The 25,696-nt window shown below is 45.7% G+C and overlaps 2 protein-coding genes across 4 annotated transcripts in view; one reads left to right on the forward strand and one right to left on the reverse strand.

Annotated features, from left to right (window-relative positions):
- Positions 1–25,515, forward strand: part of capn15 (calpain 15) — a 37,565-nt gene extending 12,050 nt beyond the window's left edge. For all 3 annotated transcript variants that reach the window (XM_079372432.1, XM_079372433.1, XM_079372431.1), the window contains 11 exons: positions 3,089–4,766; positions 10,305–10,513; positions 12,335–12,518; positions 13,101–13,324; positions 13,700–13,825; positions 15,261–15,413; positions 18,222–18,383; positions 18,469–18,704; positions 19,273–19,442; positions 21,017–21,195; positions 22,573–25,515. In XM_079372432.1, coding sequence (XP_079228558.1) covers positions 3,111–4,766; positions 10,305–10,513; positions 12,335–12,518; positions 13,101–13,324; positions 13,700–13,825; positions 15,261–15,413; positions 18,222–18,383; positions 18,469–18,704; positions 19,273–19,442; positions 21,017–21,195; positions 22,573–22,750 — 3,477 coding nt within the window. In that variant the 5' untranslated portion in view covers positions 3,089–3,110 and the 3' untranslated portion in view covers positions 22,751–25,515. The remainder of the gene's footprint in view (positions 1–3,088; positions 4,767–10,304; positions 10,514–12,334; positions 12,519–13,100; positions 13,325–13,699; positions 13,826–15,260; positions 15,414–18,221; positions 18,384–18,468; positions 18,705–19,272; positions 19,443–21,016; positions 21,196–22,572) is intronic.
- Positions 1–25,696, reverse strand: part of LOC306842289 (heparan sulfate glucosamine 3-O-sulfotransferase 2-like) — a 264,943-nt gene that overhangs the window by 168,342 nt on the left and 70,905 nt on the right. The gene's annotated exons all lie outside the window — the stretch shown is intronic.

Genomic DNA, 25,696 nt, shown 5'->3' on the forward strand with positions numbered 1-25,696 from the left:
TCTCTCTCTCTCTCTCTCTCTCTCTCTCTCTCTCTCTCTCTCTCTCTCTCTCTCTCTCTCTCTCTCTCTCTCTCTCTCTCTCTCTCTCTCTCTCTCTCTCTCTCTCTCTCTCTCTCTGCTGTAAGCTATTGGCTAGCCGCCCAGGTCTGCGACACTGAGGAGCTGAAGTGGGCACTTTTAGAGCAGCTCCACTGAACACAGGGGCCAAGGACAAAAGGTGTGTGTGTGTGTGTGTGTGTTTGCACACTCTCTCCTCGAGTTGGAGCATGTACATGGAAAGCATCCTTTTTAAGTAGGGTCCAGGGATCACAGGCTGCAGCGTTTCATCATGTGCTGCAGGCGTGTACTGTACATTCAGAGGTGTTTATCATGCGTGTGTGTGTGTGTGTGTGTGTGTTCATAATGCATTCATTTCATGGAGGGCCAGAAGTGTGGCTGCAGCTGTTCATACAGTGTAGATAGTGAGAGAGAAAGAAATCTCATTTTTGTTTCGGGTCAAATCAGAAGTTTTCTAAGTACTTCTAATCAATCTGTTTCATTATCTGAGTAACTGTTTGATCAGGATATTATTTGCTGTCATGTTGGTCTAAGATGACACATTCATAGATGTTCAGGGAGTCTTCAGTTATCACTTACATGTCTGCATTCTGGGTGTTCTTCAGAGAGGCTCTATGTCGGCTGCTCTCAGACACCAACAAAACGAAAATTACAATACATTTTGCAAGCCCCGTTCTCCGCCGAGTACCGGAACAATCGCCATGACGACGTCAAAAAAAAAAGAATACAGCCTGACAGTTAGGAAAGAAACCGCCGGGAAGAACCTGCCATCAAACATGACATGCTGGCCCCTCGCTGTCGTCATTGCTTGTTGTTTTTTTTTTTTTACTCTGTTTGTTTTTGCCGGCCCCTAAAGGCTCCTCTTCAGAGAGAGAGAGCCGAGCACAGTGTGGGAGACTGTGCTGTCAAGGTTAGCATGACGCTAACACAGCCTCTTGAGGTGGAGGGTGGGATGTTTTTCGTCCGAGGACTTCGTACAGGTTGTCTGGAAGAGATTATTAAAGACATTAGAAAATATTCATGTGCCTTTTGTTCCTCACAGAATCCTCTTTCAAAGATGTAATTAATGTTTTATAGTTACAGACAGAACGTGGCAGATAAAATAGTAAACAAAGCAAAGGAGCCAAATAATGATTTATGGAGTGTTTTGTTTTGCTGACAGTTATCATTGAAAGGCTGAGTTTCCGTCTTTGCCATGGTTCATATTGAAGCGCTGACTGGAGCCCAGGAGTATAAATGCAGCGTGAATGGCTCCTGACATAAAGCACCGTGACATCTCCCTCCGTCCTTTTGCTCCCCCGAGGGCCGAGGGGAACACACAAACTAAGGCACAAGTGTATTTGCACAACAAAACAAGCGACCACGCCACGTCTTCAAATAAAAACAGCTACATGCACGCACACCCGACGGCTACCAACCCCTTATACGCAAAGCCACCCGTAAGGACACATTTAGCACCCTCCCTGCTGCAGGAGAGCTGACGAGAGGAGTGCGAGCTTGTCTGTGCGTAAGAGGTTTCCCTGGCTTCTTAGGACACGCCTGCTTTGAAAGGATTTAATGGAGTCGAATTAAGGGGAAATTAGCGGGACAGAACATGCCGCATTGGAGAAAACAAGACCAATGCCAGCCAAGCAGCAGGCACCGCTACAAGACTCCTCTAGACCTAATAGGTAGCTTAAAAAGGTCACATGGACTGTGAGAGTCTTTCATATTCATGCTCTGAATGGAGAGCAACAAAGGGACTCGACGACTCAAACAAATTCTTCACCGCCAAATCTTTTTTTGTCACATACGTCATAGAACTCTTCAACCTAAAGAGGGATTAAATGTGACCATATCGACAAGCTCTGCAGTTATGTTTTTTTCTTCTTCTTCTGAGCGACCTCTTCCAGCTCTTTGCACCTGACCCCCACTATCCTACAATTCCCCCCCCCCCCCACCCCCATTACTTCCTCTGTGCTGCCGTTCACACATGAATAGCTTGAGTGACAGTGACATTTATTGGCTTGTCCAGACAGCAATTGCATCCGCTTTTCTTCAAACCCCCCCTTGATCTCTGGAGGTATCCAGCTGTGCCCCCCCCCCAAAAGGCACTAATACACCCACATTCAATATGCTGGATTGATTAGACTGCAGGCAAACAGGATGGATTGGACAAGTCAATCCACAGCCACAGACTGAGTCTAGCTGATTATTATGTGTAGGAGGTTTGAAAGAAGCGCGACAACATAGAGTCATTAGTTATCCTCTGCTTACATGTTCCTCAGCACTGCTGACTCCACGTCGGTGATAGTCGTTCAGAATTGGGTTTAATCCAACAGAATTGATCAAATGTACTGGAATCATAAGCGCTGGCAGAATACACAGACGGGTGTATTTCAAATTCATTTGGAAACTCATCTGGGCCGTGGGATTAGGGTGACCTCAGATTGCCCCTGTCTGCCCCGCATTAGCATTAGCATTAGCGTTAGCATTAGCGGAGAGTAAAAAACGGGAGGGAGGAGTGAAGCCAAAAAGGATCCCTCGTGTGTTTTTCCTCATTCCATCGTCGGTCAGGAAAAAACTTTCCTGAATATTCCGTGACAAAATCCTCCATCTCTCATCTTCCTCTTCCTCTTCCTCTTCCTCTTCCTCTCCGGCTCCTCCTCTCCGTGTGCTGTCTTCCTGCCTCTAATCATGTGGCCATTGTGTATGGATTTACTGCCCTAAGAGCCCCCAGGAGGGAGATTTGATTTTTCCCCTGCACTGGCTAATCTTTCCCTCTCGCCCTCTATTTTTCTTTTCTAATTCTATCTGCTTCTCCTCCTCTTGCAGTCCGCGATGTTTCCACTGTCCCCTTTTTCTTTTTAGAGCCCCCCTCAGTAAACTGGATTCATGTTTTTATTCCCTGGCTTTTTCATAATTATTTCATGACTTTCCCTCTATGTTGCTGAAGATAATCAGCTGTCTCGCAGTCTGAATTACTCACTTATTCTCTTGTTGAATTTGTTCTAACTTTGGCTTCTTGTTGTTTTTTTTTTCTGTTTTGCAGCCACTCTCACTCTCCTGGCTCCATGGCCGCAGCGGTGCGAGGCAGCGAGTGGTCTTGTGGACGATGCACCTTCCTAAACGCCGGCGCGGCGCCTCGCTGCTCCATCTGTGAGGCGCCGCGCCAGAAACCCGACCTCAATCAGATCCTGCGGCTCAGCAGCACGGAGGAGCACCGCTGGGCGTGTCCCCGCTGCACGCTTAACAACCCGCAGGGATCTGGAGCCTGCTCCGTCTGCGGTTTCGGACCATCCCCCGCCACCCACACGCCCCCTACCACCACCATCGCTTCGACTGCCAACGGCCTCCCACCTGTTCCAGTCGAACCTCTGACACCTATGGTAACCCCCATGGTTCTACTTGAGCCGCACGGACAGCATCAGGCTAAGGAGGAGGTGCTTCGACGATCAGAGAGCAATGGCGAGGTGTCTGGTCTGGAGGCACATCACTCTGGGTGGGCCTGCCCTCGGTGCACTCTTCATAACACCCCTGTAGCGTTATCGTGCTCGGCCTGTGGCGGACCCAGGAAACTGTCTTTGCCTAAAATCCCCCCGGAGGCCCTCGTGGTGCCAGAGGTGCGCACACCTGTGCTGGGGTTTCCTGTCCACACAGCAGGGGCCACGCCTCTACTCATAGACCTCACCGATGACTCTCCCCCAGCACCTCCGTGCGATCCACAAGAACCCGCCCAAGTTCCCTCACAGATCCTCTCCTCCCCTTTTCCTTCTTTCTCCTCCTCCCTCCAAAACAACCCGGTGCCCCGCAGCAGGAGAGAGGTGCCCCCTCCAGGGCGCCCGCCCAACCCGGGAACCAACACTCCCAGTCCCACCTCCCCTTCTGCGGCCAGCGCGCCCCCCCAGCCCGGCCCACAGCGGCCTGCCAAGCCTAAACACGCCCAACCCCAGGAACCCTCCTACCCCAGCAAGCGCCTCAGTATCTTAGAGGAAGAAGACTCTCAGCACCATCCGCTAACCCCCCACCTCGCCGTGGCTTCCTCAGCCGCACCCACCTGGAAGTGCCCGAGCTGCTCGCTGCCCAACCCCGGCAGCTCGTCAAAGTGCGAGGCTTGCCGGTCGTCACGCGCCGGTGCTGACCTCATTGACCTTGTAGGCTGTGAGACGGTACGATTCACCCCAGCAAGCCCCTCCAGCCCAGACTTTAGCACCTGGGCCTGCTCCAAGTGCACGTTACGCAACCCGACCGGTGCACCCAAGTGCTCTGCCTGCGGTTCGTCCAAACTGCACGGCTTTCAGGAACAGCAGGCTCTGCTGCCCCGCTGCTGTTCACACTGCGGCCTCACCGTTGGCCCCGGCACCGCGTCCTGCTCCTGTACACCCGCCTCCTCCTCTTCATCGTCCTCGGGTCATAAAGCACGGAAACAAGCCCGAGGCTTCCCTTCTTCCTCTTCTGCGATTGCTCCATCCAGCTCCTCCTCCTCCTCCTCGGCCTCATCCAGCCTTCAGGAGAAGGTCGCACAGTGGAGCTGCCCAGCATGCACGCTGCTCAACGACATCAAAGCCAAGAACTGCGCAGCGTGCCACACGCCCCAGCAGTACCTCACCCTGCGCAAGGTGGTTAAGCCTCTGAAAAGGAGGGAGAGCATGCATGTTGAGGCCCGTCGGCGAAATGACGAGGGCGAGGCCAAGGAGCTTTGGGAGAACATCGTCAGCTTCTGCAGAGAGGTAAGAGACGGTTGAAGCTGTGGAACAAAAAAAAAACACTTTTATGACACATGGCATCATAAATAGCACTTCTCCTCCTGAATGCGCTTCCTATAAATGTTACGACGACTACTCGCAATTGGCCGGGCACAAGATCTCATTAGTTTTCACACCGAGTGCAATATATCAGCATCATCAACTTTGCCTAATCGCTTGCTTTAAACTTTCCTGAATATTCCCTGCAGTGTTCTTCTTCTCGCAGATCTTTAACTAGAGGGCTGTCCAGATAAAGTCTGGGAAGGAACAACTCGTCTGGAAATCCGGGGATTTTGCACATGTGTGAAAAAGGCTTATTGACAACAATTAGTTAAACGCACGCAGATTTTTTTTTTATTTTTTTTTTATCCGGAGAAGTAGAAAATCAGCTTATTTCTTTGTGTCACAGGATGCACATTGCCTTTTCAGCAAAAACATTCTCCATTCCTCTTATTGTTAATGCACTGGCATTGATCCCACTCCCTCAGTCTCTCTAATTTCACAGTGATGCTAATAGGCTTTGTCATCCACTCTGTTTGCACATGCTTCATTAGCAGACTATTAAACGGCCGGCGGGTTCACGTCTGCCACAGAGCTGCAGATTGGGTTTCATATTAACGCGACTTTTCCTCAGCCACTGCTCTGAAGACTCCTTCAGAGTTTCAGAGGTCTGTGTCGGAGTGAGACTGTTTTTACTCCGAGGCTCTGATGAGTCCAGTTTGTTCTAATATGATAGTTTTGAGTCAGACTCATTTAACACCAACCACAACTTCAGAGATCTTACTTAGGAATATATAAATCTTCTAAATGCTATTAATTTCTCTGTATCATAGCAGACTGGTCTGAGAGAGATGAAAATAGTGTCTTCTCATAGTGGGTGTAATTTCCCTTCAAAGTGAAGCTCACTGTATCGGCTTAACCAAAAAGAAATAACAGGATAAAAGGCAGCAAATGATTCTTTTTATGTTGAAACGTGGGCACTGTTTTCATTAACCTGCAATAAACGTCAATCATCGTGTTTCTTTGTTCTCAACCAAACAAAAAGCTCATTATGTGTTTTTATAATTACAGGCTGAGTTTTCTGTTGTCACAACAGCGCTAAGATAATGATGCTTTACATCCGACCCAGCGCCTCGCCTTTTCATATTCCCGGATCAAGAAGGACAGTTGTGTCATTCATGAGATCTGATTGTTGGAATAGGCCTGCATCCCCCTCCCCACACACACACACACACACACACACACACACACACACACACACACACACACACACACACACACACACACACACACACACACACACACACACACACACACACACACACACACACACACACACACACACACACACACACACACACACACACACACACACACACACTTATTCACAGCTGTTTGTGTCTTCCCCGGCAACCACACTCAAACATGTGACAACCTTTATGTTGCCCTCTTGTATCACATCTCGCGCATTGCTGAACCCCTTCATAAGCCTGTATTATGTTGCCATGGAAATGCTTCTCATGGCTGTCAGAGAGGTTCATTTGAGACCATTTAAGGCTTTATGCTAATGAGGCTAACCTGCTTAGGCTAATTAAACCTCTGAAAATGAGGGATTTGCACCAGAAATGTTAAGATTCAGGTTCTTTCCGGGGGAGGGGGAGGGGGAGGTTTTTTTTCTTTTTTTTTCTTTTTTTGCCAAAAATAATCTTCACACCTTATGAATGTTTGCTCATTACATCTGCAGAATACCTAGCATGCCATGTTTACATAGCTCGAAGTGAGCATTTGAATGCATTATTAATGACTTCTTTGAAAGTCGCAGGGCTCACTGCTGCGAGCGTGGGAGGCAAGTTCCCTCAGTAGGAAGGAAGGATATCAGAGAGCCGCTCATCCTCAACTACCTTCTTCTTCTTCTTCTTCTTTTTTTTTTCTTACCCCAATTCAAGATTGACATTTAAGCTATTCCCTTTTTTTATCATCTTTCCGTTCCCCCTCCAAATATTTAAGACTTTCCTCTCTCTCTCGCTCTCTCTCTCTCTCTCTCTCTCTCTCTCTCTCTCTCGCTCTCTCTCTCTCTCTCTCTCTCTCTCTCGCTCTCTCCCTGCCCCTAAGCACTATGCAGACTTCTCTCCCTCTTCTCCTTTTTATCCCGTCTCCCCTCCATCACATCGATCTCCACACACTCTTCCTGTTGTTGTTGTTGGTTTTTTTTGCTCCTCTCTTCTCATATCTCAAAAGACGCTTTCCCCCTTTGCACCCTCCAACCCCCATCCCACCCTCTCCACACGACTGCACTCAATTCTCCAGTGTAGCTGTCAATGTGTGGCTGGCTGTGTTAGAGTGTGTGTGCATTTGTGTGTGTGCGTGCGTGTGTGTGTGTGTTAAGGTGAACACAGGGCTGGCTTATTTTTAGCGGCAGAGAGAAGAGGAGCAGAAATGATCCGCTTCCCTATAGTGAATGCAATCACTAACAGAATCCGGCGCTGCAGCCCCGCTTTAGTGGTCAGAGAGATGAAGCAGGGCGACAGTGTTTTAGCAAGAGATGCTAAATATGTTAAGATGTTAGCAGTGAAGCAGCAGCAGTGAAAGTAGGTTAATGATAGAAGCTTTGAGGTGTGACCAGGGTGTGTTCAATCTAACCACACATTTTTCTGTGGCTAGCTGAGATTGTTTTTTCAGCATTTTAAGTAAAAGACGCTGCCTCTCTTGAAGAGTGCAACGTTTGATTGGACAGTTTGGAGAAATCACTGTGTGACTGGAAGATGACCCTTTTTTTTACCTGAGTGCAGGTCGTGTCTTTTCCCCCCCGCCGGGCCTCGCTGGCTTTTTCTACCTTGATTGGTTTGGAGAACTCAGAGTTGTGTGTGTGCGTGTGCGCGCGCCTGATGGCAGCACCCCCAAGCGTGTCGGTTTACTCACCATGCCAAACGTGTAAATGTTACTAACAGCCATCAGCGCCGGCTTGTGAACTGTAAAAAACCCAGCATGGCTGCACGCGTCTCCTCCGTTCCCTCTCCATGTCAGCCTCTGAGGGGAGCGACTGAAAACACGCTTCATGGCGACAGATTGACTTGTAGTTGTTGTGTTTTCATCTTTACACTTTATACTTCTTGGAGTTTTGCCACTCCTCGGGGTTTATCTCCGTCACAGTCCTCCAAAGTACCAGCCTGTTCTGGGACGCTTTTGTTTTCTCTTCTGTGAGTGTGACGCTATCAAAACTCTCTCTATAGCTCCTTGTTGCCCTTTTTTTTTTTTTTGTGGACATCAATAGACCGTCTGTAACATCGATACGCAGCTACACTTTTCAAAAGAGGCCTTTCATGTCTGCTTGTTATGTGTGGTCTGGAGTAGCAGGTTTTCCTCTAATTTGTGAAGCAGATCTTCCATAGTGACAGACTCAGTGAGCAGCAGCAGGTTCAGTCAGCGTGACTTTAAAAAAACAACAACTTCCTTTTGAAAGAATTAAGCTGCCTTCATTGACTGATATAGGATGATGTTTTTTTTTGTTTGTTTGATTTGATTTAAAAGAAATCTAAATTTGCACTTTTCCGATATCTCTTTCTCTCGTGTTTCTTCTTGTTATGCGTCCGGGAGTGAAATATGTTGAAGCACATGGCCGAGTTTCCAGCTCACATTCGGATGCGTTATTCTCAAACATCAACAGAACTCACCTTTAACCTGCAGATGAGACGGTGTGAAAATAAGCTACTTCCTGCCAAAACAGTGAAGTCATCGTCATCGTATTTCATAAACACGTTCAGGACACAGAATTGTGAGAGTCGGCGGGGAGAAACAACAAACGGACCTGCGATGAAACGACTATCAAACTAAGGCTGCATTTTTGAGCAGCATCCAATTCATGACCGCTGCATCTCTAATTGACTTTTAATGTATAGAAATGTTTCTATAAAAAACTTTACTGATAAATGACGGGTAAGACTTCAGTGCTTTTTGATATTGTCCAACATTAGCATCATTAATGGGACAACACGATCTGAAGTGTTTGGGAGCCTTTGCATTAGAAGCTTCGGTTTTTTAATTTAGCTTCTTTGCTTCCCCACATGACGACGACGAGTCTGTCAGTTCCGCCTGTTTAGCTTTTGGCTGATTTCACCGTCGTTGAACTCTCCTTGTGCTCACGTCTCATCACCTCTTAACCCACACTCTCGGGCTTTACATCACAGGTCTTGCTCATGAGTTGGAAGTGCCGACTCTTTATGTGTCCCAGGCTAAATCCTCCCTGACCTCAAACAATAAAAGCCTGCACAAGGGTCACACATAAGCCAGTGAAGTACAGAATGGCTAAGAATCATGGAGACCTCGGATGATCGGGGCAGCGAGTCGACCCCGAAGTGATTCAGCCTCGCCGATGATGCCGCATCCAGCCTCCAGAATTGGATTGTGGGAGTTTGGCCACTAATCAATTAGCTTCACTGTGAGCCGCGCAGCAGGGGGTCCACATTACATCCACAGGCTGAGCCCACTTCTGACACCGCAGAGAGAGAAAGCAGATACGTGTGCGTCGGCCCTCTCGGGTTCTGTACGGGAGAGTTTGGTGGGCAGATTGGGTGACGGATTGGGTGTCTCTGGATCTGTTAATGTATCATGTAGTCCAGTAGAGAGGCAGCTCGGTTTCACAGTGTTTAAACGCCAGCGTGTCTTTTTTTTAAATGCATGGCACTCATCAGCTGACATGTCAGTAAGCGATGCATTTTAAAATGGCTTTGAGTCATTTGCATATGTACGTCCTGTTTCCTGGCTGGTTCAGTACACGGAGCCACATTTGATCTCCCGCTGTGGACATGTGTGACACCACACTCTCATTCCGATCAATCCATTCTCCCAATTCAGTCGACTTTCCCCTGAACTGTTCATTTAATTTCCTCCTCGTCGTCGTCGTCGTCTTCTTCTTCTTTCTTTTTTTTCTTCTTTTTTTTTGTTAACATTGCTAAGGAAACGCACAAACACACACACACACACACACTAGTCAAGAGGAAACTGTTGTTTGCTGTGTTAGTGTCAGGATTTAAATTCTTATCTGTTACTTCTTTGTGTTTTGATTGTGTTTGTCCTCCTTTGTCCTGTCTTTATACATTCATCACTTGTTCCCCTATTGGATTAAAAAAAAAAAAGTTCTTCATTTTTCCACATAAAAAGGGAAGGCAGACGTTAGTCATGGTTCCACTCAGAACCGGAGCTCATGTGGTGTCCTGTTTTAATCATCCCTCACCTGAAGACGATTCAAAGCAGAGTTAGTCCTCGAAGCTCCAAGTGTTCTTGAGGCACGCATCATCAGTTTGAACAGCTTTTTTTTTTTAATATCTAAAGCCCTCTGTCGATCTCCTTCAGGCATGATTGGAAGTGGATTTTTGAGGTTTGAAGACGACAAGTATCAAACTGTCGAATGGATTTAAACAGAAGTTGTGATTTCCGTATTTGGACAGTTACTGAAGTCTTTCTGTTTTCTTTCTCTCTCTCTCTCTCTCTTTCTCTCTCTCTCTCTCTCTCATCTCCATTCTCCAGAACACTGTGAACTTTGTGGACGACAGTTTCCCACCGGGGCCGCGCTCCGTCGGCTTCCCCGAGGGCGACAGCGTCCAGCAGCGAATCAAAAAGTGGCTCCGCCCCCACGAGATCAACTGCAGCAACTTCAAAGACCGGGGAGTCAAGTGGTCAGTCTTCCGCACGCCGCGGCCTTCCGACATCCTGCAAGGCCTGCTCGGAAACTGCTGGTGAGCTATCGAAACTCGACACTTCGGACACTCATCCCTCTTGACGATTCATTCACAGAAAAAAAAAAACAACCTGTAAAAAACAAGTGTAATGCTCTGAACCAGGAAACAAGAATAGCAAAGATTTCTAAAGTGAAGTCGTTTTTCAGTTGCTCAGTCCCTGTGAAAGGTCAGACGGATATAAAACAGTCAACAGACAGCATTACACACCTCTGTGGGTTTTATCGGAGTCTGCTCCAGATGAATGCAGCAGCCTTAAGCTGGCAGAGACAGAGAAGGCGACTGTGACAGAGAGGCGGAGAAAACAGTAAGTAAAGAAAGAAGAGGCGAGAAACTGAAAAATTGGAAGGCAGGAAGGCGGAGAGTGAAATGATAGAGGGGAGCGGGGTGCAGTGGGACAGATGCACAGATACACCTGACAGGGAGATTATTCACAGGACTGCGAGTCCGGACACACGCTTTATCTCTCTGCCCTTGTTTTTTTTTTTTTTTCGCGTGTCCTTGCCGGGGAGTGTGTGTGTGTGCGTATGCGCGCGCTCGCGTTCGCACTCATGTTCGCCATCCACCAAAAACAAAGACGAGCCGCTCGCGAAGTTTTCAGAACACAACTTTTCGCTTCATCGCCATGCGCACACAGCTTATCAAAAATAACCCTCCCCTGAGCCGAATCGTCTCGCTCGCGACGGGATGTAACCCTAATTCATGTCTCTCTCTCTCTCTCTCTTACACACACACACACACACACACACTTGTCCCAATAAAGCAGCCAACAAACTAAGCTCCATTCAGCCAGCCAATAGCAGCAGAAAAAAAAAAAAGTAGTGCCGCTTCCCCTCGTCCTTGACTACAGCTCCAACACCAGCGCAGACATTAGAGTCGCATCATGACAGGGGCTAATTGGATTTGATATTTGATTTTATTGCAGCTGATTGGTTGTTCATCAAAAGGCTGATCGGCCTTGCTCAGCTGACACTTGAACAGATGGATATAAAGCTTTAATGATGCACGTTTCCAACCCGCACTTTCTGGACCGAAAGAGGTCATTACTGTCATTCAGGGATGTAGCGGAAGTTCTGCCAGTGGTCAAACTTCTTCCTGGACGGCTAAATCTCTGTCGTGTTATTGTTCGAGACGTCAGGAGGCTTTCAGATCAGCGGTGAGTCATCGGTACTGAACGTGTCGGAGCCCTTTCATCAGGACTTTTTCAGATGAACTAATGTTCACTTTGAGATGTTTTGCTTTTAAGTTGGCTCCCCGTCATCTCCCATGTGAGGAATTAGCATTTTCTGATGTTTTTTAATTTCATTGAATAACTCATTTATTTCTGCAAGCTAATTAGGAGGCCTGTATGTCTCTGCTGCAGGGTGAATGAGCTAACAGGGAGGTAAACCACAAGGCACAGATGCCTGACTCCTCCTATGGGCTTGATTTTCAAAGACTTCAAATTATGCACACACACAAAAAAAAATCTTTCTTAAGTGCATACGGCAACTTGTGGGAAAGGAATGTTTTAATTTCTCATTCACAGTCTCGTCCCCGGCTCTTCGCTCTGCTGCTTTTTTACCCCCCGACAGTCTCTGTCAGTAGACACGCCAAACTACATCCTCTTCCTGTCGTTTAGTTTGACTAAAGCAGGCGTTCATTCAACCGCCTACCTTTCCGTCACCATCAGCTGATCACTGAGATCTTCCCGTCTCTATTTGTTTCACCGCTTGCTTCAGGTTGTCTGTGTTCCAGTCACATCTTTCATTCACCCATCTCCCACCCCTCCACCCTTCATTTTCAGATTCATTGACTTGTATTCCCCTCCCCTTCCCCCAGGTTTCTGAGTGCGCTGGCGGTGCTGGCAGAGCGTCCTGAGCTGGTGGAGAGGGTGATGATCACCAGGACGATCTGCACGGAGGGCGCCTACCAGGTCCGGTTGTGTAAAGACGGGACGTGGACGACGGTGCTGGTGGACGACATGCTGCCCTGCGACGACTATGGCTACCTCCTGTTCTCCCAGGTCCGAGAAGAAGGGAAAACACACAGACACTTAACCCTTAAAGACGGCTCTACAGACACTGCAGAATAGATAGAGATCATTTAGACTGTAAATGCCATAGAGGGAAGAAGACTTACAAAGGATAGATGTCACATTTTACATTGCAGCTGAAGATAAAGTTTGGGCTCACATTAACGTAATTTGAAGTTTTATAATAATATCAAGTTGATTCAGTATTTAGCTCTTTAACACAATCAATCATGTCTCACAGAGTCAGATTGTACCATAAACTATATTATATATATATATATATATATATAGATATATATATATATATATAAATAGACAGATGCAGACCAAATAAAGCTTTGCAGTATGCACCAGTTTAGGCACAATGAGGGTAACGATGATGAGCAGGTGATGGGTAAAATCTTTTTTTTTTATTTTTTTTTTTATTGTATCTGTTCATTTGTGTACAGAAACCTTTAAACCTCTGAGTCAGCGTTAAGTGGTTTAGAGCCAACACCTTCACCCAACCCGGAGTGAACACCACTTCCTCTGACCGAGACTGACATCGGCCTCTTGTCTTTCCTGTCTCTCCAGGCCCAGAGGAAGCAGCTCTGGGTAGCGCTGATTGAAAAGGCCCTGGCCAAACTCCATGGCTCATACTTTGCCCTGCAGGCGGGGCGCGCCATCGAGGGCCTGGCCACGCTGACGGGCGCTCCGTGCGACTCCCTGATGCTGCAGGTCAGCTCCACGAACCCTCGGGAGGAACCCATCGACACGGACCTCATCTGGGCCAAGATGCTCAGCTCCAAAGAGGCGGGGTGAGAGAAGGAGGGGAAGGTGTAAAGTTTAATGTCAGAGTTCAGATAAACAATAAATGTTTAGTTTACAAGTATGAACACTGAACTACAGTTCAAAGGTGGCGACTGCAATTTGCAGCAAATTTCTGGAATAGAAAATCTCCTACAAAAAAAAAAGCCCTTTTGATATTTGAGCGTTCAAAGCTTTATTACTCCAATACTAGAACTCTAAAGGGACCGAATCATTCAGGTCCCACCTGCAGCTCTGTCTGCCCTTCATTCAGTGTATCAAATAAGAATGGCCTAGTTTTGAGAAAAAATATTTTGATGTCTCAATGTGTCCTGGTGATTTCTATAATAAAACCCTCTAATCTCTTATGCTGTGTTGTCCGTTAGCTTCCTGATGGGTGCATCTTGTGGAGGAGGCAACATGAAGGTAGACGACATCGTCTACGAGTCTCTGGGTCTGCGGCCTCGACACGCCTATTCTGTCCTCGACGTCAGAGACGTCCAGGGTTACAGGTACGAGGAGAGAGAGAGCGATGTAAATACGAAGTGATGACCTGCCCCGTCGGGTTTCTATCAGCTCATCTGGTTTCTCTGCTCCAACCAAAGAAAAGACTGTAGTTCTGCATGTGTATGGCCAAAAGTAAGCAGTTTATACACTTAGCAGCCACTTCATGTTAGAAGTACTTGGTTCGATTCCCATGTCCTATAGAGGGCGTGTGGTTGATGCAGTATAACATTCACAGCTATGACAGAAAGTCTCCGCTTCCTCAGTTGAAAATATGGACACTGTTTTGTCAACACTCATTGAGAGATCTGACTACGACTCCCATGGTGCAGTTTGGCAAGAAACGTTGAACAGCATCACTGGCAATTTCTGTTGCTTGTTGTTGTAAACCTCTGCATCATTCTGTCCAGAAATGAGATCGTACAATCTGCAGACTAAATCCATCCAGCTTTCGTTTTTCTTTCATCAAGGCCGGGATACGTTTAGCAATGACACAGAGAAGGCAACAATAAAGATTTAAATGTGTATTAATGAGGGATCAAACCTCTGACATGCTTTTTCTCTGTCTTCTCTGTAACAACTGCGATGCTCTTTGTATCAGTCAGAGACGAGCCATGCCAACAGAATCCAAAAAGAAAACAAAAGAGCTTTAAAAATGGAAGTCTGACATTTACAAAACTCAGACATGACCATTTGCACCCCTCAAAAAAAAAACAGAACTATCTTGTTGAAAAGAGCATCATCAAAAACAATCCTTTCCCCTTTGATTTAAATGTGTTTTAATATAAAACCCATTAATAATAATGCATGCTGAATCTGGGATGGATTGAACAGGTGCACTCTCGGCAAAGAGATCTGTGGACTGATTCCGAGGTAACGGGGGGGGGGGGGGCTTGTCGCCAATAGAGAACAGGTGCACGCCGCCTCCCTCTGATCACTTTGATCCTGATAGCATTGTGAGTCAACACAATGGAGGCTTCCTCTGCCCCACCTGTGAGAGAAAGTTGAGAGGAGCCGTAAATCCCCGACGCAATTTGCTCAAGAGCCACACCGAGCCACTCTAATTCAGTGCCATGAAACACTGGGAGTGGAAGACTGGGCCCGAGCGCTTGATCTAAAACAAGCTGGAGTCCTCCTCCTCGCTGCCCGGAGGAGATGAAAAGCAGCTTGGAATCACTGATTCACCTGCCCTCCCTCTTTTTGCTGGAAGAGTGGGGACTCGACTATGGTTTTCCATTAGAGCTCCTGAGTTCTTCACTGTAGGGAGGAGGCAGTTAAATTAAAGCGGTTGTAGAAAATAAGGCAATCATCCATAAGAGGAGCAATATGAGTCTGCAGAGATTGACTGAAAGCAGCTTAACCAGATCCTCGTTTGGCTCCTTTCTTTTTTTTTCTCTTAATAACTTCCTCCTCCTGATTCTGACTTCCTGTTTCGTGCTTCAGGTTGTTGCGGCTGCGTAATCCGTGGGGTCGCTTCTCGTGGAACGGCAGCTGGTCCGACGAGTGGACGGACTGGCCGCAGCACCTTCGCCACGAGCTGATGGCTCACGGCAGCAGCGAGGGCGTCTTCTGGATGGAGTACACCGACTTCATTAAGTAAGAATCATGTTTAAAGCAAACAATGTTGACTGTGGAGGGGTGTGTGTACTTTTTTTTGCTGTTATGAAATACAGGTTGCCTCAAACGTTCATACTGTTCACGGTCTTATTTTAAATGTCCTTCCCCCTAGTGGCCTTTTTCTTCTGTAATTGTTCAAAAGGTTGCACGAATACTTTCGACTTTCTTGAGATTTTTCAGATCTCATTCTGTGAGTCACGGTAGATGTCTGATGATTTAACACTTCCCGTGTTCGTTGTAAAGATGCTGCCGTCAGTCGTTTAAAACCTCACTTCAGTCTGAGTTTTCAAGGAAAGTTCTACTCAACACAAAGTGTTTCCAGGATTTCAAACATTGGCGCGCAGATAGGTCTGTTATCCACTACTACTACTACTTCCTGCTTCTCTTCGGCGATCCTATCCAATGGAGGCGAAAAGGCCACAAAATAACCTGAAAAACATTGGCATTATAAGTGTTTGAACAATAATTCTTTTGTTCACTGAAAACAGGTTGAAACTCGAAGGAAATACAGAGCCCAAAAAAAAGACCTGCAATAAAATAGTTCAAAATGTCATTGTTTTGCAATAAATCAACCAAAAGCACACGTTTGCTGTAACTCACTGATTGACTGCGTTCTCTCATGTTTTCCACCACCGTGTCTCCTGAATCCAAAATCAATCCAAAAAGCAGCTCATTATCTGCTCTGTGACTGGCACCCGTTATTCTGAGGGGAGCGGATAACTGCGTCACAGTGGTGTTAAAGCATGTGGATCTATGACACACATACACACACACACACACACACACACACACACACTCACACGCACACGTCGAGTTAGAAAGCCATGTTTGTGTAGTCAGCTTGAATGTTATCACCGTTTATTTTTGATCAATCTCCCCCCACCACCATGGCTTAATGTTGAGTCCTTCAAGAAAGTCCAGATGTGCAAGTGTAACATCTGTTTATGTCTCATCATGTTTCTAGGACTATAAGCATTTGTTCGACACTTCCTCATTTGACTTTCTCACTGAAATAAGATCACAAACACGGCAGCTCGTCATCCGAAACATGTTTTCCGAAACACTGGATGCGTTCCTTCTTTGCCCCTTTTGCTTCCCTTCTTTATGAAAACCAGGCGAGTATTTACATAACGCTGCTGCAACAAAAAAAAACAAAGCGACACGGATGAACAAACAAAACAGAAAGCAGAAGTTCCTCGGAGTAGTTGGAACTTTCCAAATGTCCAGTAATGGCATCATAATGGATTCAGTGAATATGATGAACGGCTGAGTTATTGCCATCTGGTATTGGCTCCAAACTGAATGACGGCGTTGTTGTTGTTGTTGTTGATTATTGTACGCCTTGTTTGTCCTGAGTGCATCATCCACTTGTTCCTCTAACACGGTGTTGTTGCGGTATTGTTTTTTTTTTCTGTTGTTGTTGTTGTTTGTTGCTGCTGAAGGATTTGGCAGGCAGAGGCTTGGTCTTGTCATGGCTCTCAGTCTGCTTCATCATATTAGATTAATCCTGTCACTCACGCACTGCTGGGTTTTTTTTATGCTGTTTGTAAGCAGGCGGCAGGTGGAAATCTGTAAACACAGAAAGCAAAAGAGTCCAAAAAATGAACCTCCCATGTCCTCTCCTCTCTGGACTCATCTTTAGGTCAGGGACACGCTGGAAGGTGGAGAGTAATCAGCAGCACTGATGGTGTTCTCTGTAGGTGACCTACACAAAAGAAGCTACTGTTACATAGTTCAAACCTGGTCTTAAAGTGTAATGTATCTTTGAGTAGAAAGACTTTTTAAGAGCAGTCAAAAACACTGAATACATTTCAGCAGAATAAAAGACAGAATTAGAAACAAAGCCTCATAAGTTAGAGGGGAAAATAAAGTGTTAATTAAAACAAGCAAGAAGTCGGTTCACGCTGTAAAGATGTGATCCAAGAGACTTGAGGGACCACGCGAGCCGAGAAACGAGCCAACATTTTTTTATTTCATCATCAGCAGATCATCGTCTGATTTTATGGACGTTTTGTGAAAGTCTTAAACACCTAAGGAGGGTTAGGAAGCGTGTGTATTGGTTGTGTGTCATTCGTGTCCCCCTGTGTCTTAACAGAATGAGAGCTGCAATAAGTCCAGAAGGATCCGTAACGTGGCTGCCCTCGAGTATGACTCAAACCCTAATAAAAAAAAAAATGTTTCTGTTCACCACCAGGATCCCATCTGTCTTCAGACTGTTTGTTGTTTTCTGTGACGGGGAAATAATCTCAGCTCGGATGATTTAAGACAAAAAATACATAAATAAATAAAAATTGGGCAGCTTGTTGTCGGAACATCAAGACACAAAGCAGACAGCTATGACTCGTGCTGATTATTAAAAAATATTTCAGACAGACAACACGATACAGAGTTGTATTTCTCCAGGGATCAAAAACATACTGTAAGACTCGAGCGTTTTCTTCCCCTCTTTGTCCTGATTGTCAAAAAAAAAGAAAAAAGACCAAAGCACCACGTAAGACAGATGTCAAAGTGAGGTTGGGAAGTGATGAAACGAGGAAACACACAGTCAAAGTGTGGAAGAGAATATCTCTCAGGGAGCTTCGGCTTCAAAAGAACAGGTCGGATATGTTAGCGAGGCAAATGGTGTTTGTTCTGCAGCGCCCTCCGAGGGCTATGCTAACGTTGAACCGGCTGTTTGTGACGCACACAAAGAGACATGGGGAGGATCAGCGGGGTCACTTTGTTCCTTCCTTGATCCTGCATATGCAAAGAAAAGCTATTTTATTCTCAAACGTCCTCCTCTCACAGGTACTTTGACTCAGTCGACATCTGCAAGATCCACTCAGACTGGCAGGAGGTGAGACTGCAGGGCTGCTTCCCCAGCAAGGCGAGCGGGCCCGTCACCGTCACCGCCCTCACCGTGCTGGAGCGGACGGCGTTGGAGTTTGCTCTCTTCCAGGAAGGAAGCAGGTAAACGCGACGCTCCTCCCACTCCATCCCCGACGTCTCTCAGCAGTACCGTCGTTTCACTAAAACCGCTTCGATTTCTCTCCAGGCGTTCAGACACGGCCGACAGCCACCTGCTGGACTTGTGCATCATGGTGTTCCGAGCGTCCTTCGGCAGCGGCAACAAGCTGACTCTCGGCCGCTTGTTGGCTCACAGCAAGCGAGCGGTGAAGAAGTTTGTGGGCTGTGATGTGATGCTGGAGCCGGGCGAGTACGCCGTCGTCTGCTGCGCCTTCAACCACTGGCAAATGAACGTCAGCGGGACTGGAGGACCACCAACGCCAAGTAGGTGTTTCAGACTTTACACTCACAATGATTAAGGTCAGACGGTGGTCCTTTTCCGTCCTAGTCTTATTCAGGTGACTCAAACATATTTGGACACAGTATGCTAACAGTCACATTTGAGGCAGGTAGTCGTCGATCAGAAAAGTTACGCAGCTTTAAAAATGTCCTAATTGGTGGCGCCGATAGCGCAGCGGCAGCGCGCGCACCATGTTGCGAGGCTTTGCTCCTCGCGCGGGCAGCCCGGGTTCGCGTCCGGCCTGTGGCCACTTTCCCGCATGTCTCTCCCCACTCTCTCCCTGTTTCCGACTCTATCCACTGTCCTATCAATAAAGGCAAAAAAAAGGCCAAAAATAAAACCTTTAAAAAAATTAAAAAAAATCCTAATTGTGAAATGACTTGCTTTTCAGATTATATATGGATTATTTTAGCTCGTGTTTTTGTGGATGCTGAATGAGACTCTTAACTTTAACACATAGATGCATTAACCCGCTGACTTTAACATACAGAAGTTGTTTGTGTCTACACCTAAAGGCTTTTATTTTGAAGTATTCCTCTGTCTTCCTCCCAGTCTCAAGTCCCACCAGTGGCGCAGCACGACGGCCGAGCCAGGAGTTCCCCGGCTACATCTTGGCGATCTACAGCTCCAGACAGGTGATGGTGGAGCAGGTGGAGGCGACCGCCACCACGCTGGCCGACGCCATCATCCTGCTCACGGAGAACAAAGGCGAAAGGCACGAGGTGAGAGCCGCGAACAAGATGTAGCCGTGTTAAAGGATCGGTTGCTGCTTCCCCCGCTCCACAGCGTTCACTGCTGCGTCTGCCCCTCACCTCACTCTGTCTCACACCTGCGCACACACAAACACACACACACAAACACACACACACACAGTTTGTTCGCCTCTGAATATATTATACATGCTTGTGAAGCTGCAGAACGCTTGCAGCTCTGTAAGCCACTTTGAGATAACACTTTAGATTTCCTCAGCAGAGTCCTGAATCCCATTCTGCTGTTACACTCGAGAGTACGTGCAGTGCACATTATCTCTCTCTACACACGCACACACACACACACACACGCGCACACACCCAAGGAAGCAAATTATTCTGGCTCTCCTGAACAGCGTTCCAATAAAGTGGCCGGTTTTTTTAGAGGATGAAAGAGCTTTTCAAACACTTGAGATCATCTTTGTTAAGTCTTTCAGCTCTCCAGGAATCCGCTGCTCAGAGTAGGTGGGCCGAAGACTCGAGGATGCAGGGCTGACACTGCATGAAGAGCAGCGGGGTTAACAGTAGGGTTTGAAAGACACATGAATGAAAAATCGTCGCAGGCTTCAGTCAAAAACTAAAGAGCGCGTAGGTGTCATTTTTTTGAGGGGCCAAGGCTTCTCTTTCTTTTTCGCCGTTATACAAGAGTCATACATCCAGAAACTTCTCAGTGTCTCTGCAGACCAGGATGCAGTACAGCCACAAGATGAGTTCCATCAGGAAAGAAACCTTCTCTATTATGCGCTATCAGAATAAGAATCATGCTCTGCACCCACACATCTATATGAGGTTCACTCAAAGAATACAAATGGAGGTCAGGCGGATAAATCACACACACACACACACACACACACACACACACACAACGTGAACCACTAACACATGTAGAATCTATTTAATGTGCGTACGCAATTCACCACGCTTTTCTTCTACCCAGCGGCCACTTACCAGTAACTCCTTCACTCACTCCTCATTGTGTGGCTTAAACTCTCACACAAACATGTAAAATGCAAGTCAAACAATGGGGTTTGTACAAAATGAATGCCTTTATTATATATATATATATATATATATATATATATATTATATATATAATATATATATAATATATATATATATTATATATATTATATATATATATATATATATATATATATATATATATATATATATATATATGGCGAGGTATGTTTTAAACAGCATGATGAATGAAGCCAGTGTGCAGTTCCTCAAGTGTCTATTTGAGACTGGCTGTAAAAAAAACAAAGGCATCCCCATGAGGTGCCATGTTAAAATGTTCTTTTTAACACTAGAAATAAACCTGTTTGCGGCCTGGTAAAAGAAAAAAAAATGCTTGTCGTCTCTAGAGCTCATGTGGTAAAAAAAAATAATAATAACCTGCAGGATCCCGACAACCATCTTCCTTAAAATCAATTCCTTTCTGTATTTCCTGAGTGATCTCAGGCAGACAACAGCGTCCTCACAGCGCTCTCTCATTTCATGCGTGACTCAAGCGTCGCCTGTTTGTTCGTGTGTGCGCTCCTCAGGGCCGAGAGGGCATGACGTGCTACTACCTGACCCACGGCTGGGCGGGGCTTATTGTGGTGGTGGAGAACCGCCATCCCAAATACTACCTCCACGTCTCCTGTGACTGCACTGACAGTTTCAATGTGGTGTCCACACGGGGAAGCCTCAAGACCATCGACAGCGTGCCTCCTTTGCACAGGTACACACACACACACCTACACACACACACACACACACACACACACACACACACACACACACACACACACACACACACACACACACACACACACACACACACACAGATAGAGATGTTTTTCTTTCATTGGAAGCTTTAACCTAAATCGACTAAAGAAATGAATTGCTCTGGGAACATACTGTGCAGGTGCAGCAAACATCCTCATAAGAAGATTATATCTGCACACATATACTCACTTACTGTACATAAACACACTTATCCCCGAGGATTATCGCTCCATATTTCTTAATAATCGACCGTATGCTAGTCTCAGCACAATTATAACTGCCTTTGTCTCTCTTTTGGTCTCCTGTTTTTTTTCTGCCTATTAAAGCAAATCCAATAAAGACCTGATAATATTGCTCTCTCTTACACACCTGGAGCACAGAGGAGCCATCCACACTTCGTCACGTTGTCCAGGTTTTTGACCCATCGGGTGTCTTCACCATGAATGTGTCCATCGTATTGCGTACACCTTTATCACCTTAAAGTTATGTCCCACATTATGGGAAACTGTAAAAAGGCACCAAGCATGAGGAGCTTTTAATGTAATTTTCCGTCATCTTACCAAGATATTATTTTACTGCTCTCGTCCGGTCTCAGTGCTCCAACATCACGGCCTTTTTCTTTTTTTCTAATGTTCTCGTAAGGTGTTATACAATCAGCTCTTAGGTAAACGGATTTAGCAGCTAAGTCATCAAATACTTAAGACTGTAGAACTCTGATTTCTTTTTTTCTTTTTTTTCTCTTTTTTTTCTCTTTTTTTTAAACTCCTTTCCTGATTTCCCGTAAACATTGCCTAATCTGGTTACAAAATAGACTGAGTCAGAAAAGCTGCTACATTAGAGTGCTGATTTATCACATTTTCTTCTGCAAATCCAACCTTTCACTTGGCTAACAAACTAAGACACAACCCCAGGATCATTACAAAACTGACGGTCTGTAACCAAATCATTAGGAAGGGAAGAGGGCAAGAACATTTGTTCCTAATTCCTAATTTCTTTCTGTTATTGTTCGTGAGAATTAATACAATTTAAAAAATCATTTACATTGAATAGACTTTGATAAATTCGTTAGTTTGTTAGTTGACGGGAATGTGGTGTGGGATACAAAATAAAAGTGTGATCTCGTTGGTCTTCAGCAGCTCCTGAAAGTGAACTTTATTTGACTGTTTCTGTCAATAAATCATGCTGAGACATTAAAATGATGGTATTATAAGGAGAAGGCAGAAAAACATCAGTCTTAACGCACACGCAAACATTTCTACTAAACTAAGTGAAGTCTGGAAGTGTCAAATTTTAAATCATTTCTTCGAATGCTCTCTGTGTCCCCCTGCAGGCAGGTGCTGGTGGTGCTGTCCCAGCTGGAAGGAAACGCCGGCTTTTCCATTACGCACCGCTTGGCTCACCGCAAAGCAGCGCAGGCCTCGCTGGGAGACTGGACCCCCACCAAGGCCACACACAGCCCCCAGCTCACTCCAGACATTGACGGCCTGCACAGACCACGGCCGCTATGACCACCGCCCACGTCCTCGCGCACACAGACTTTTTTTAGTCCAATAAAGTGTCGGAGCACTGGAAGGCAGGCGAGGGGTGGGCGGTGGGTGTGGCCAGCCCTGGATGATACACACCTGAATGTAAAAGACTGTGCTGTCACGCACCAGAAATGCTTACGTCTTCAGCCGACCTTGCAGGATCTCTCCCTTTGCCATGTGGATGTGCCATGTCCGAATTAAATAAGGGAAGCAGGCAGAAGTATTGTTCAAACAAGGTCCGGTTTAGACTACTTAAAATGTTGGACTTTTCGGTACGAGCGCTGTAAGTGGAACTGATGTCATCCCCTGCTCGGAAACAGGGTGGAATGCCGTAACTACTGAGCCATTTTCCGGCCCTCATTCTTTGAGCCAGCCTCCTGCAACGATCAGACATATAACCCCTAGATTGTCCACAAATACAGCTAACAAAGCAGGAGAGTTCAGGGGAGAGTTTATCTCGGTACTTAAAATGAGCCAACTTCTAGTTTCACTCAAACGTCGTCGTCGTTTTTTTCATTTGAGAACACACACATCGGTCTTACTTGCTTTTACGTCCTACCCTTGTCGCTGTCTTGTCCATATTTGGGGGATTTGGGGTAATAGAAAAAGCCATTGTTCATATTGTACTGTGTTGCATCACACTTCATATTGGGTGCAGTGGTGTCCAGCCGCTCTCTAGCTCAGGACCAAACCCAGGATTTGTAAAGTTAACCAGGGTCAAGCTAGTCTCAAAGGCTCAGATGGCTGGAGTAGCAGTGTGGCAAAGAGCAGTGTGAAATACTGGCACATAATGATAGAATTCCCGCCTGCATGCTTTGATACACTAACATTTTTGCTTTCCTTCTCTACAGAGGAACAACCACTATCGTGTTTTCTCCCCGGTCTCCCTTTACTTTAATTCACCTTCACTCGGCCTCAGTTTGGGGTCTAAATGCTGCAGGCGAGTCATTACTTGACCAGGTTTGTGATTTTCCCCCTCAGGCACAGCACGCTGGATTCACTCACTCACTTTATGTCGTCACTCATAAATCCACACTTGGGGAGCAGACATTATAAGGCGTGACTTAATGCTTGCATGTTACACTCTTGTTTCGGTACTTGAAGGTCAGAGAGTATTTCGGCGTTCCACAGTTGTCAGTTTACACTTTGAGAGAGCGGTGGAGGAGCTGCTAGCTGTTTGAACACTCACTTTGCCATGAGGGAGCTCTTAAGAGGAGCTGCTAAGTTAAATCCAGGAGGTCAGGGACTGTTTTCTTTTTTTTGCTCGAGTGCAGCTTGAGCATCTGGGCCACCCTCCCATAAGAATACACCGACGGCACATTAGCGACAGCAACGGCATCCTTGTGTAATAACAAATTAGTGTTTAGTCAGACTGCGTGATCACACAACAGGAGACAGAAGGGACCCCTGAGACGTGTTGTGACACTGAAAGGAGTTTAGTCACTGTGCAGTTTTTTTTTTTTTTTTTTGACAGCGTTGCTTCAAAGGATGGTTCCGTTTCCTTCTTCTTCTCCAGTGTCAAAAAAAGCCATTACTCCTCATTCTGCCTGAGCTCCATCAGTCAACAACATACACGTTTTGTCATCGTGAAAGGAATGTGGTACGATTTAACTAAGGGGGGAGGGGTTTGTCATGGAAATGTTGACGTCTAACTTTTATGTGGAGAAAACTTGAAAGCTACCATGCTACATTTCTGCAGTTCTCATGTAGTGAATCACGTCTTTAAAAAAAAAAAAAAGAAGCATTTTCAATTCAAACAGTATGAGGTGGTTCACATCAGGACTTTTAAGTTTGACTCAAGGTTAAGCAGCCTTGAGTCAAACTTAACAAGTGCTGAAACATGCGTCATCTCATGAGTACTTCAGTTATCAGGAGCTCAGTGTCCCCATGTTTGTAGTCTTACTCACGGGCGAAGCAACCAGAGCAGTTTCTATGACTTAAAAAAAAAAAACTGAACATATGTTTTTCCAAAGAGACATAGATGTCAAACGTCCCCTGAGTTTGTTCATCTTCACAGCCCAGCAGCTGTGTGACCTAATGTATCTGTTAAAGTGAGTTGCAGGCCTGTTGAATACTGAATGACAGAGACAGGAATGTGATGTTTTGTGGATTTAGTCTTGACAAGAAACCTGCACTGAAACACCTGCAATGACAAAGCACCTCACACATTCAGTGTCACTGCTGGATCATTTTACATTTACTCAAGACATGTTTTTGTTTTTTATACTTTAGCTTTGTCATAACTGTCGTTTTGGCTCCTGCTGGTGTCCTCTGAACCTTCCCCTCTTCTGTGAAGTAGTGTTGGTGAATTGTCTGTGTGTCATGGGCGCCCCCTGCTGTTTGAAGGGGCTGCAGCCAGATGAGGAAAAAAAAGAAAAAGAAAAAAAAAAAAGCTGGTCATGGATTGACCAGCCAACACACAGAGCGCCTTCTCCCTCCTTACTCCAGAGTCCGGTCCCTCTTTCTTCTTTGTAAATTGTACAGACGGCAAACTTAAGCCGCACAAAACTATAGAAAATGGAAAAAAATTAACAACCCTTTTAAAAAGTTGTAAAAACAAATGAAACTATTATGGCAGAAAAAAAATGCACCCCAATGCTGAAAAAATGGAACTCTTGATGAATGTGATATATATTTTATTGATCTTTTTTGGCGGGGGAACATGAATATATGTGTATAGAATATGTATGTTTAATTTTCAATCTCAGGTTCCAACGGACCAAATAAATTTTTTTAAATTAAAAAAACATGTCTTTTTTTTTTTTGTACAAAGAAATTGTCCTCTAAATGTGATTTCTAAATGTTTTTTTGTTTTTTTTCTCAAAGGAACAAAGTCATTTTGTTTGTGATTAATGCAAACCTCTTGAATTTTATGAGTTATCGAATGCTTTCAAAGCTGCATATAGTTTAGCAGGAAAATGTAAAGTA

This window comes from Symphodus melops, assembly GCF_947650265.1.
Source record: "Symphodus melops genome assembly, chromosome: 21".
Lineage (NCBI taxonomy): Eukaryota > Metazoa > Chordata > Actinopteri > Labriformes > Labridae > Symphodus > Symphodus melops.